Source organism: Jatropha curcas, chromosome 6 (assembly GCF_041381405.1).
Source record: "Jatropha curcas cultivar XTBG-Jc1 chromosome 6, XTBG_Jcur_1.0, whole genome shotgun sequence".
Classification (NCBI taxonomy): Eukaryota; Viridiplantae; Streptophyta; class Magnoliopsida; order Malpighiales; family Euphorbiaceae; genus Jatropha; species Jatropha curcas.
This window is the reverse complement of record NC_143156.1, coordinates 9,666,773-9,678,948: the sequence shown is the minus strand read 5'-3', so window position 1 is coordinate 9,678,948 and position 12,176 is coordinate 9,666,773. Positions and strand designations below refer to the sequence as shown.

At 31.5% G+C, this 12,176-nt stretch overlaps 3 protein-coding genes across 3 annotated transcripts; all 3 read right to left on the bottom strand.

Moving 5' to 3' along the window:
- Positions 1-2,134: 2,134 nt before the first annotated feature.
- Positions 2,135-2,824, bottom strand: LOC149495519 (uncharacterized). Its single transcript, XM_089723186.1, has 3 exons — positions 2,468-2,824; positions 2,269-2,395; positions 2,135-2,202 (listed from the first exon to the last, which is right to left on the bottom strand). The coding sequence occupies exons 1-3, from the start codon at positions 2,822-2,824 to the stop codon at positions 2,135-2,137; spliced, it is 552 nt and encodes a 183-aa protein (XP_089579312.1).
- A 1,687-nt stretch (positions 2,825-4,511) lies between these two features.
- On the bottom strand, positions 4,512-5,680 carry LOC105629836 (ethylene-responsive transcription factor ERF109). Its single transcript, XM_020677677.3, is given in 1 exon segment — positions 4,512-5,680. A coding segment is annotated over 1 exon segment (723 nt). The 5' UTR covers positions 5,609-5,680; the 3' UTR covers positions 4,512-4,885.
- Positions 5,681-9,900: 4,220 nt separating this feature from the next.
- On the bottom strand, positions 9,901-11,059 carry LOC105629835 (ethylene-responsive transcription factor ERF109). Its single transcript, XM_012211486.4, has one exon. It carries the CDS (start codon positions 10,927-10,929, stop codon positions 10,132-10,134), a length of 798 nt encoding a protein of 265 aa, XP_012066876.1. The 5' UTR covers positions 10,930-11,059; the 3' UTR covers positions 9,901-10,131.
- Positions 11,060-12,176: the final 1,117 nt, after the last annotated feature.

Genomic DNA, 12,176 nt, shown 5'->3' with positions numbered 1-12,176 from the left:
GTTAGTATATACATATAAAGTTGTCATAAGTTTGATAAAGCGTATACCCTATTCCTATCTTATACGAATGTGTTTAATGTGAATTTTTTTTTTTTTAAGAATTTATTAAAATTAATTACTTTATTCTCGTATTTTTTAAAATGCACTTTCATGCCCTCATTTTTTCAATTTATTAAACAATGTTCCCTTTTCATCCGTTTTCTGCACCTTTAAACGTTAAATTGTTATGAAATGACTTCAATGACCCTAATTAAAAAATAAAATCCGTTTTCTTTTAAAATCAATTTTGTGGCTTGCCGGAATGTCGCCGACGGTAGCCAAAAAACTAGGTTATCTCAAAATATTTCAATCTAACTACTAAAATGATTAGAATATTATGGGAAACTCAATTTTTACATCCATTTTCTTTTTTGATTACCGATTAAAACCGACATCAAGAAATTCTCAAACCTCAAAACATTTTAACCCAAACTTCAACGATCTTTCCATAAAACTAAAATTTGTTAAGAAAAAATATCACCTAATAAAACCACAACAAACTATTTCTCTTTCTCTCTTCAAAATATTCAACTTTTATAAATTAATTTTTCAAAGAAAACAAAATATGATGGGAGCTCTTAGAGAAAAAAAAAACTTATTCATATTTTTCTCTCTAAATTGAAAATCATAATCTTATTATTATTTCAATAATAACAATAAGGAAGAAGAAGGATTTTTATTACTATATTAATTATTGATAATATTAATAATATATTCTACAAATCTTATAATTGAATATCATCATCTCTTTTTCTTCTTATTGTTTTTCTTCTTTTAGAGAGATAAACTATAGAGAGAAAGTTTTGAACTTATTTACTGGAAGAGAAAGAGCGAAAGAAGAGGGTACTTTAATAAAAAAAAAAAGATTTTCTCTTTAAATTGTCAGGTTTTTTCTTTGACTTATTTTTTGAAAGTGCAAAAAATGGATAGACCGGATACTACGTATAACGGACTTAGAACATGAGGATATATTATTATATTTTAAAAAAATATAAAGATAAAGTAGTTAATTTTGGCAAAATATAGGGATACGAGTATAATTTTTTTTTCCAAAAAAAAAAAAAAGTTTCTTACTCTACCCCACCTTAACCACGTTTAATCAAGGAGTTTGAAGGATCATATGTACCATTTCTACCAAAACCAATTGCTATTTCCTTTTGGGCATTGTACAGCCTCGCATTACCACGTGAATGCTTCTAATGCCATCACTCTCATGTTTATTGGTTTTATTTTTTCTCGTTTTACAATAAGTGATAGCACACTAATAGTTAGTCGAATGGTAAATGCACATACGACCTGACAATATAATTATTTTTAATTATCTAAATAATCTCCTAATAATCTAGAAAATCTCATAAAATTTTCCTTTATCGGTAACAAATAGATACAGTGGAGAAAATCTCTCCACTATCTTACCTTAAACCCAAACCAATTACTCTCTATTAATATATAAAAAGGACTAGGAAAAAAAGAAAGGAGTTGGCATATAACGCTGGTTCTCTCTCCTTAATTCTAAATACCCTCCAGACATACTATAAAAATATAATTATATTTTTTGAGTTCATCAGTTGTAATAATAATTACTTGCATAATTAAAGAGTACAACCTAAAATTAAAATCCCTAATTTTTTTTCATGTGTTGCTTTGGTGGAGTTTGTTACTTCTAATATTTAACACTTAATAATTTCATATTTTTATTTTCATTAAATAAATGTCTAATATTTAAGATTAATTGTTTAATTAATTATAAATTATTTCAGTAGACTGTTTTTTCTTTCTTTCTTTTTGAAATAGAAAAAAGATTTTATTCATCATGAACTGCTAAATCTGCAAGAACAAGAGCTTCAATATCTAAGGGAGCTCATACCAAATCTGAAAACTAGCATATAAAAAAGCTACTCTAGTCAAGCTATGAGCGACTTCGTTCGCTTGTCTTCTTACCCAACTCACATTCACATTTGTGAGGCTAGACAATAAATCACAACATTCCATCATTACCATCCCAAATTCAGTAAAGTTATTAATAGGATTATGAATAACCTACACAAGCATCTAAGCATCTGTTTCAACTTGTAGATTAGCAAAGCCCCATTTCTTAATCCATGATAGGACCTCTCACACAACTAGCGCCTCGCCTCGCCTCGCCATTACCACACATAAAACCTGTCAGAGCAAGAACAAACCTACTAGCTCCATCACGAAAAACAGCGCCAAAACCAAACTAATTACGGTCTTGGCGTACTACAGCATCAATATTACATTTGATAATTCCTAACGGAGGAGCCACCCATCGAGATACAACTATAGAAGCAGTGGGCACCTGGGTCGAAACTTGGAGCTTCTTCTGGGCTTCTTTCTAATTAAGCAAAAGATGCAGTGCAATAGGAACAACCAACTCAAGAGGAGTTGGAACTTCATTCCAAATAACCTGATTTCTACAAAACCAGATATACCACACAACCATGCAACAATGTTCTAGCTTATCTCTTCTTGCATTCAGCAAAAGAAACTCACACCATGCCATAAATTCAATGGCCTGCGAAATCGGGAATTGTACTCCCAAAACTTGCCAGCACATTAGAGCATACTGACAATGAAGGAAAACGTGCTTCGCATCTTCCTGCTGGTCACACAAAACACACTGACTATCCAACTCCACTCCTTTACTAGCCAACTGAAGTTTTGTTGGAAAGACATTCCTCCCCAATCTCCACAAGAAAGCTTTTACGTTTGAAGGTAAGCTCAACTTCCAGATTTCCTTCCACATAGGGCAAACCAAAGGCATGACCTGGGAGTCTAAGCAAAAAGCAACTTATATACTGACTTTACAGTATAGCATCCAGATTTCGTCCAATACCATATAAACTTATCCCCCCATATTTCTTAATAGGACATCATCCAATAAGAACAAACCCTGAACCAGGTCTACATTCCAACTACAGCGATCATGATCAATAAGGTCAGCTATTGAGAGCTCTTAAAAGCCTTGCAACACAGGAGACTATATATAAAAATTAGAATCCCTACGAATCCATGGTTGGGACCATATATTCACATGCACACCATTACGCCATCTCACACCCTGCATTAACACATCCTACGAAGACAAAAGACTCCTCCATGTATAACTCAAATTACGTCCAAGAACGGCCTCTGTGAAATTTCCCTCTGGAAAATATTTTGCTTTGAGTACTTGTGATAAAAGAATATTATGATCGGTCTTAATACGCAACCTTGCTTTCTCTGGAGCGCCAAATTAAAGCTATGAAAATGGAGAAAACCCATTCCCCTGTTCTCCTTACTGAAACACATCCTCTCCCATGATAGTCAATGAATACTATGTCGTTCATCCTTTTTCATACCCCCACCAGAAGGAATTCAACATTCTTTCCAACTCAACACACGTACTCATCGGAATCAAGAAAAAACTCATGCAAAAGGAGGGGATACCTTGAGCTACTAATTTAATAAGAATCTCCTTCCTAGTACAAGATAAGAATTTACTCTTCCAACCCTACAGCCTCTGCAATAACTTATCCTTAATAAAACCAAAAACTACCTTCTTACTTTTGCCTGTCAAAGAAGGCAAACCCAAGTACCATCCATGATCAATAGGCACAGAAAACACCTAACTGTTCGAAAAAAGTGTTTCTCAAGATTAGAGGGACATTAGAGATGGTAGACTATTTTTCTTTCCATAATAATGAAAGCGTATTTTTTTTTTTTAATGTCCAAATTTAATGAGCTTAACAATAGAGATATTCTCCTCCTTTTATGATATGTATCTCCCACCCTATTATGAATTCCAACATAAAAATGTTTTGATGAAATTTTTAAAGTTTTAGGCTCTATTTGGTAATGTTAATTGATTTAATAGTTTTTAGTTGTTTTAATAATTAGGGGTGTAATTCGGTCAGTATAAAATGAAATGATCCAGATTGCAAAATATTTTGAAATTTGAAATTTCATTGCATTCAATACCAAATTTCTTTTGAATTTAAAATTCTATTCGATACTATTCCATGGAAATTCGATATGGAATTAGGTAATTTTAAATTTTTTTGACTATAGATGTAAATACAATCGGTTGTGATATATTTTAAGATATAAAATTTTAAATTTAATAAGGAATAAATAATATATTTATTTAAATTAAATAGTACTAAAAAGATATAATTAAATTACAATAAAACAATAAATTAGATTGAAGGTTCAAAAAGATGATAAACCCTATTTTCACACTTAATTAGTTGTAAAAAAAATTCATATTTGTTTATTGTGTTTCAAAATTCTAAAAATAAAATTCTCCTAATCTAATATTAACCCTTTATCAGATCTTGGGATTTTTTAAGTTCATATTCACGCACGTGATTATAATTGCACGTTTTAGATTTTATTAATCTAAAAAGTTGCCATTTCTTTATTCCATGTCCATACTAATGATGATTTAATGCACGTGTTAAACATGACTATGAAACAATACGATGTTAATTCCTTTTTTATTGCCGAATCACTATTAGTAGTTGTAATCCAAATCCCAGCTAACCAGCCTCTTTCATCAGGTGAGGTGAGATTTACATGTCATTTCTGCTGACGTGGCCCCATGGGTCCTACTATATTTTCAGGTTTAAATTTTCCGACTAACATGTTGCTGATGCAGTGGGAATTTCCAAGTTAATTTTTATTATTTAGCTTTTCAAACGAAGAAAACTGGGTTAGAAGAATTTTCTTTTTTTTTTTAAGAAAAAAAAAAAAGTTTAACAATTGTACAAGTAAATCCTAAAACCCTTACTTAATGATTCTTTCTTGAAAAAAGAATGAGAGAACCATAAATATGAAAAGAAAATTACAAAATAATAGTAGCAGAAGAATCTGATGAATCCCTATTAAAATTCATCATCCATTGTTCAATTTCATCTTTACCAACTCCTTCCCAGAATTCAAAATCGTTTCGATTTTCCATTTCCACTTCAAATTCCTTTCCTTTCCTATTTTCTTTCTGTTCTTGTTCTTGAGGAATAATTTGCTCTCCTAATTTTGAACCATTACTGTCTGTATTATCTGGAAATGGAAAATTCAGCTTCGCTCTCGGCCCTCGAAAATCTATCGCGGCCTTATCATAGGCTCTAGCAGCCTACACCGCCGTGTTAAAAGTCCCTAGCCACACCCTTGTCGCTCGCCGTGGGTCTCTTATCTCCGCCGCCCATTTTCCCCACGGCCTCTGCCTTACTCCTCTGTAATTTTTCTTTATTCTTTTTCTTCTCCCCTTTTTTTCCTCTTGATTTGGCGGGAAGAAGTTGCATCCTAAACATCCGTTGATTTTGCATATGCTACACGTGTCAAGATCTGATGCGTTATAAAAACTAGTGGTGGTGGTAGCAACTGCACCAGTAACAGCGGCAGAGGAGTAACTAGAACTATAACCATAACCATTGGAGGGGAATTGACGAACCTGTGAGAAATCTGAAGCCACCGTTGTGCTACTGGTGGCGTCGCCGGAGACAACATTTTTCAGAGCAGAGACCATGATGGAGAGTTCTTGATCTTGGGTAAGTTGTGGCAATGACATTACCGGAGGTGTAATTCCCTTCGCCGTAAGCCCGGTGAAATTTGGTCGTTTTGATGAGTTGTTTTGTGTATGCTTTTTGTTTTTAGACTGTCTCTGCCTCCGGGGGCTAATATATATAGAACGGAAAGCCAGCTGGCGTATGGTGACACATTTTGTACACGGGTTTGAACCTGAAGGATAATTTGGGGAAATTTAATTTTAAAGCACACGTGGGGATATTGTGGGGCTAGCTATGCTGGTGTTGGGGTGACAATACAGCGGTTGGCAGATCTGATGTGTCGGTGTAGACAAAAATAGGTCAAACCGATTGATTTTTTTTTTTTCCATTTTGAAAGTATTCGGTTTGGTTTTTCAGTTTAGTTTATTATGGACAAAAATGAAGTATTTGCTTGATTTTTAAAGATCTTAAAATAATGAATTTAATCTAAAAGTTAAATTAAAATAAAAAACTAATCAAATTAGACCCAACCAAATCGATTTAATCCCACATTCACTATTTTAGTTCTATTTAATTTTTTTTTATGGAAGATTCAATTTATTTCATTTTTATTGATTTAATTCAAATTTAAACCGATTAATTTGATATTCACTGTTTTAGTTCGATTACATAATTTTATCAACAAAAAAAAATTTTTTGATTGTCTTTATCATTAATAACTCTGTCCTCTCGTAATAACGTTACTTAAAATTAAATATAAAATAATATTTATTAGATATATATTATCATTATTTATTATTATTATTCAATTATATTAATTATTCATTATATTTTGAGTATAGGGTAAGGAGGGATTCAAACCAAAACTATTGTCAAGTCGTATATATACTTACCATTAGATCATATCTTGGTGTATAATATTAATTATATTAATATATAATATATATATATATATATATAAGTCATATATCAATGGGATGACAGGAATCTTTCTCTTTTAATAAAAAATTTAAATTTAAAAATGTTATATATTTTAGTATATGACTAAAATATTATGTTTGGTGGGCTTTTTTTAATATTGATAGTTGTGAACTCGTGACAAGTCTATCATCTAATAATCTAATAAACAAATTAAATCTTGAATGCAGTGTCATCTTATGCCAATTCCTTCTCAAGTTATTTTATTGAAAAAAGAAGGAACAATGGACCCTCCTTGCTTTAGTAGAAACACAGGTAGCAGATCCTGTCTTTGATTCACACATCATTTGACCTTAGTGGTCCTTTCAGACTTGGATAAACTTTGATTTTCTTAGGTTGCTTTTATCTCTTGCTGCTATTCATGATTGGCATTTATATCAATTAGATGTAAATAATGTCTTTCTTCATGGAGATCTCATTGAAGAAGTCTATATAGAATTGCCTTCTAGTCTTGCATCCTCTAAAGCCTAATCAAGTCTGTGATTGAACAAATCTTTGAATGGGCTTCGACAAGCAAGCAACAGTGGTACTCAAAGTTGTCTCAGGGACTTCTCAATTTTGGTTATCTACTGGTATTTCTCTATATCAGAGAAAATATGCATTTGAGCTTCTCTCTACTACTAGTTATATTGGAGCTAAACCAGTATCCACACTAATGGATATTCAATGCAAGTTACATATTGATTCTGCTTCTACTTTGTCAGATTTTTTCAGTTATAGGAAACTTATTGGACAACTATTGTACTTAACTACAACTAAGCCAGATTTGAGCTTTGCAGTTAATCAATTGCTTCAATACATTTGCAAGCTCATCATCGGGTTCCATGATATATATATTAAAGCTACTGCTATTAAGAGTCTCTGGTTTCCAAAAGATTCTAGTTTGCATCTCAAAGCCTTTAGTTATTCAGTTTGGGGTGGTTATATGCTATTTCAAGAAAGGTCATCATTAGATATACTATTTGTTTGGGAGACTCTTTAATAAGCTGAAAATTCAAGAAGCAAGCAACTATTTCTAAATCATCTTCTGAAGCAGAATATAGAGCATTGGGAGCTGTGACATGTCAGGTACAATGGAATCTTTACTTGCTTAGAGACCTTTCGATACCTCGCTCTAATCCAATTAGTATATATTGTGATAATCAGTCTGCCATTCACATTGCCAATAATCTCATTTTTCATGAGCGTGCCAAGCATACAGAGATTGATTATCACCTTCATATGGAAAAATTACAGGATGACATTTTTCATCTTCTTCCTGTTTCTACAGTTCATCAATTAGCTAATAGTCTGATAAAGCCACCTCCACCTCCTCAATTTCATAATCTTTTGCTCGTGCTGGGAATGTTAGATCTCCATTCTCCAGCTTGTGGGGTGTCAAAGTATTTAGTTAAATCTCGTGAAGAAGAAAAAAACACAATTAAAGAGACAATTGTTACTCAAAGACTATAGTTTATTATTAAGTTATAATTAGCATGCTAGTTAGCCAATTACTTCTTAGTTAGTTTTTGTTGAGTTGTCTTTCCTATTTTGTCTTTCTCTTCTTTCTCTTAAATATAAAAATATTCAACTAATATCAATAAACCAGTTGTTCAATTTCTCTCAAAGTTATTCTTGTTACCGTTTGAAAGATGCAAAAATAAATCATCAATTTTAAATTTATTATAGGCAACCTAAATCTTTATCAGTCCTGTTTTGATCAATTTTGATTTTCCAAATGTCATTTCCTTCACAATTTTCTCTTTTTCAATTGGTCGAATATATAATTTAATCTCTAAATTTTGAAAAAACAAATTTTATGGCACTATAGACTTCTCTGTAATTTCCCACATATTCTTATACTAACAACTATAACTTTTAAGGTTTTTCGCTTTCAAACGTGAAATATTGATTTCATACGTCGTTAACACAACTTTTCAATGATAATTTTTACATATTTAACTATTCGATAAATGTTTAATCGATCTAACTTCATAAATTAAAGTGTTTAATGAGTCAAAATAAAGTATTTAGTAAGTATTATTTTATAAATCAAAATATTCAATATACTAAAGTAAAGATGAAGATACCATAAATTTTTTTGTGAAAAATATAGAGGCAAATTTGTATATTGAGGCTATATACGCGTATATTGAGGCCATATTCACGTACATTGTCTTTTACATTTGTTTGGAAAGAAGAAGAATGAAAATAAAGAAGAAAAATAATAATGAATTATTAATTTTCTTTCCATTATTATTTTTCATTATTGTGTTTGGACAACGAAGGAAAGTAATTAAGGAAAGAAAATAAATTTATTTTTCTTTGTTTGGAAAAGCCAAAAATTTTAGAGAAAAAATTATTAATATTAATATCTTATCATTTGAACCATACTTATCATTTTAGAGGATTTTAATGATTATATAATTTCAATAGTTAGTTAAAAGTAGTTTGAATATTTGAATAATTGTGTAAAAATTAGAGAAATTTCAATATTCCACCGTAATTTTTTCTCCCAAATGAAAAGATTCTATCCACATGGCATAAGCAAAAAAATAAATAAATTTTTCATTTTTTTATTATTTTTCCTTTTGTTCCAAACAAGATGATTTGATTTTCATAGCTATTTTGCTCAGCTATTTGCTTCCTTTTGTTATGCTCATATGAATTTTAAATTAGTCTTAAATTTGCCATATTTTTATTCCATTCTACATCTATATCTCAGTGATGATGTCGTACACATCTTAAACGTGACACAAAAGGATTTATCCATTCTAAATAAGGCACGTGTTAAATATGTTATATGGTGGCAAAACACTATTAGTTATATTAACTTATATTATAATAATAGGTGACATGAATGCTGGTAGACGCGCTCTTACAACACACGCATCCTATTGAAGTGGCTCTTTGATCAGGTGAGGTTAGATTTTCCTGTCAACTCCTGATGATGTGGTCCGCGTAGGTCCGTCCCACTTTAGCTTTTCCAGTTTAAATTTTCTTACTAACCAAACAGCAATTGTTGCTGCTCCAGTGGCAACTGGTAATAGGCTTTCCAATTGGTGTTTGTTATTGAATTTTAGAATAGAACTTCTGTTGAATTTGATTATAATTGTAGAACTTATTCAAATTTAAGTTTTTAAAATCAATTTTAATAGAATTTTCAATCAAACGGCTAATTAATTTATACTTCGATTAAACTCGATGAATTAGCAAATGAAAATGGATAACCTATTTAAACTTAGAAAAAATTACAGCACTCAATTTCGTTTGTTTGTTTGTCTCTTATACGCTTTGATCAGTAAGAAAAAAAAAAAAAAAAAAACTACAATCCTCTTTTTATTGAAATTTATGTTAAAAACGATAATAATTTTAAATACATTGTAAATCGATCAAATAAGTTTAAAGGGTAAATTAAATATTATTTCTTAAATTTTATAAACAAGAAATTCTAGTAGGAACAAATTAGTAATTATACATATCTTATCTATAAGAATGAACAATTACTATACAATTTGTGAATAGAAATTGACATCCTTAAACCACTAACTGATGATTCTCCGTTGGAAAAAGAGCGAAAGAATCATAAAAATTTCTAAAAAAATAAAAATAAACTTTACAATTAAAACTAATTCGCAATAGTAGTAGTAGCAGCAGTACCAGTAGAATCTGACGAATCTCCATTAAAATCCATCATGTTCATCCATTGTTGAATTTCATCTTCTCCAATTTTTTCCCAGAATTCATATTCTTTTCCAACTTGCATTTCCACTTCTAATTCCTTTCTTTTCCCATTTTCTTTCTGTTGTTGTTCTTGAGGAGTACTCTGCCCTTCTAAATTACTAGCAGTATTATCCGGAAATGGGAAATTAAGCTTTGCTCGTGGACCTCGAAAATCTATCGCCGCCTTATCATAAGCTCTAGCAGCCTCCTCCGCCGTGTTAAAAGTCCCTAGCCAGACCCTTGTCGCCCGTCGTGGATCTCTTATCTCCGCTGCCCACTTGCCCCATGGCCTCTGCCTCACGCCCCTGTAATTTTTCTTCACTCTTTTTCTCGTTCCTTTCTTTTCCTCTTGATTTGGCGGGAAAAAATTGCATCCTAAACATCCTTTGATTTTGCATATGTTACACGTGTCAAGATCCGACGGTGGCGGTATTGGATTATATAAACTATCCGTGGTGGTAGTAACAGCTGTAGAAGCAACAGCAGTAGCAGGGGAGGAACTACTGGCAGCGGCGGCGAATTGATGAAACAAATCTGTAGCCACCGAGGTGCTACTGGTGGTGCCGGAGACGACATTTTTCAGAGCGGAAACCATGATGAAGAGTTCTTGATCTTGAGTAAGCCGCGGCAAAAGCATTGCCGGAGGTAAATATTCAGTCGGCGGAGGTCCGGTGTGTTTGAGTCGTTTCGATGACTTGTGCATGCTTTGGTTGAAGAGAGAGTGAGAGAGAGAGAGAAAGAGAGAGAGAGAGAGAGAGAGAATTTTTTTTTTTATGTTTTTGGTATCTGATTTCTGATGATGGAGCGAGGCGGCGATGGTCTTAACCTGGTCATGGTGGCTGGGTTATATACGAGTAGAGAATTAAGCTGACGTGTGAGGCCAGCTGGTGACGCATTTTGTACACGGATTTGAATGAAGGGAGTGTTATAAAGCGCACGTGAGGATATTTCTGTTGTGGTTGTGGGGTTTACTGATGCTTGTTTGGGTAACAAAGCAGCGGTTGACAGTAGTGACCTGGCATCTTATGTCATCGTGGAGGGAAATTAAATTACTAAAACACCCTTAATGTTTAACCAAATTCAATTTCACCCTTCTTTCATTTCTTTTTTTTAATTAAAAAAAATATCTTGTTTATTTATGTGGTATAAACTAGCAGTCTAGTACCGTAATTTTCCATTTTTAAATGTATTTGTACAAAATTTTTTATGACATACACAATATTGAATTAGTTAAAACAACCTCTTAACCTTTTTTAAAGTTTTATATATTTTTAAAAGCTCATTTTTTTAGTCATTGGGATTCACAATATCAAAATAATAGTATCGACTATATAACAGGGATAATCCTTCTTTTAACTCACCAAAATAGTAAAAATTCTTATAATGAAAAGAACTTAAACTCAAAAATTTTCAATTCTCATATAAGTGAAAAGACCAATTAATTACATTTAATTAATATTTGAAAACTCTTCTTTTAACAAATCAATAAATAAGTTGAATAATATCTATTGTATAATTGGATTAGATTTTTCTGTTATTTATATTCTATGAGATAGATTAATTAAATACTCGACTCGACCTTAAACTATATACATTTATTATCAAATAAATATAAATTGATTTTTAAAAAATTATCAATAAGAGATTGGTTAGGGAATTAGATTATATCTTCAAATAAAATTATACTTATAAAATGAACAAGTTAAAAACTTAGAGTCATCACCGTTAAAAGAATTTTACTTATCATCCATGATGAGTGTGAATACACATATACTAACCAAAAAGTGATTTCAGAAATTGCTTAAACATAATAATGCGTATATTTTTGTATCATGTTTATAACATGTTAATAGCAAGTTAATTTCATTTATCAACAACCAAGCAGGGTATAAATGTATATTCAACCAAATTGAGGGGGATATATTATCATTTCGTTTATGATGGTGAAAG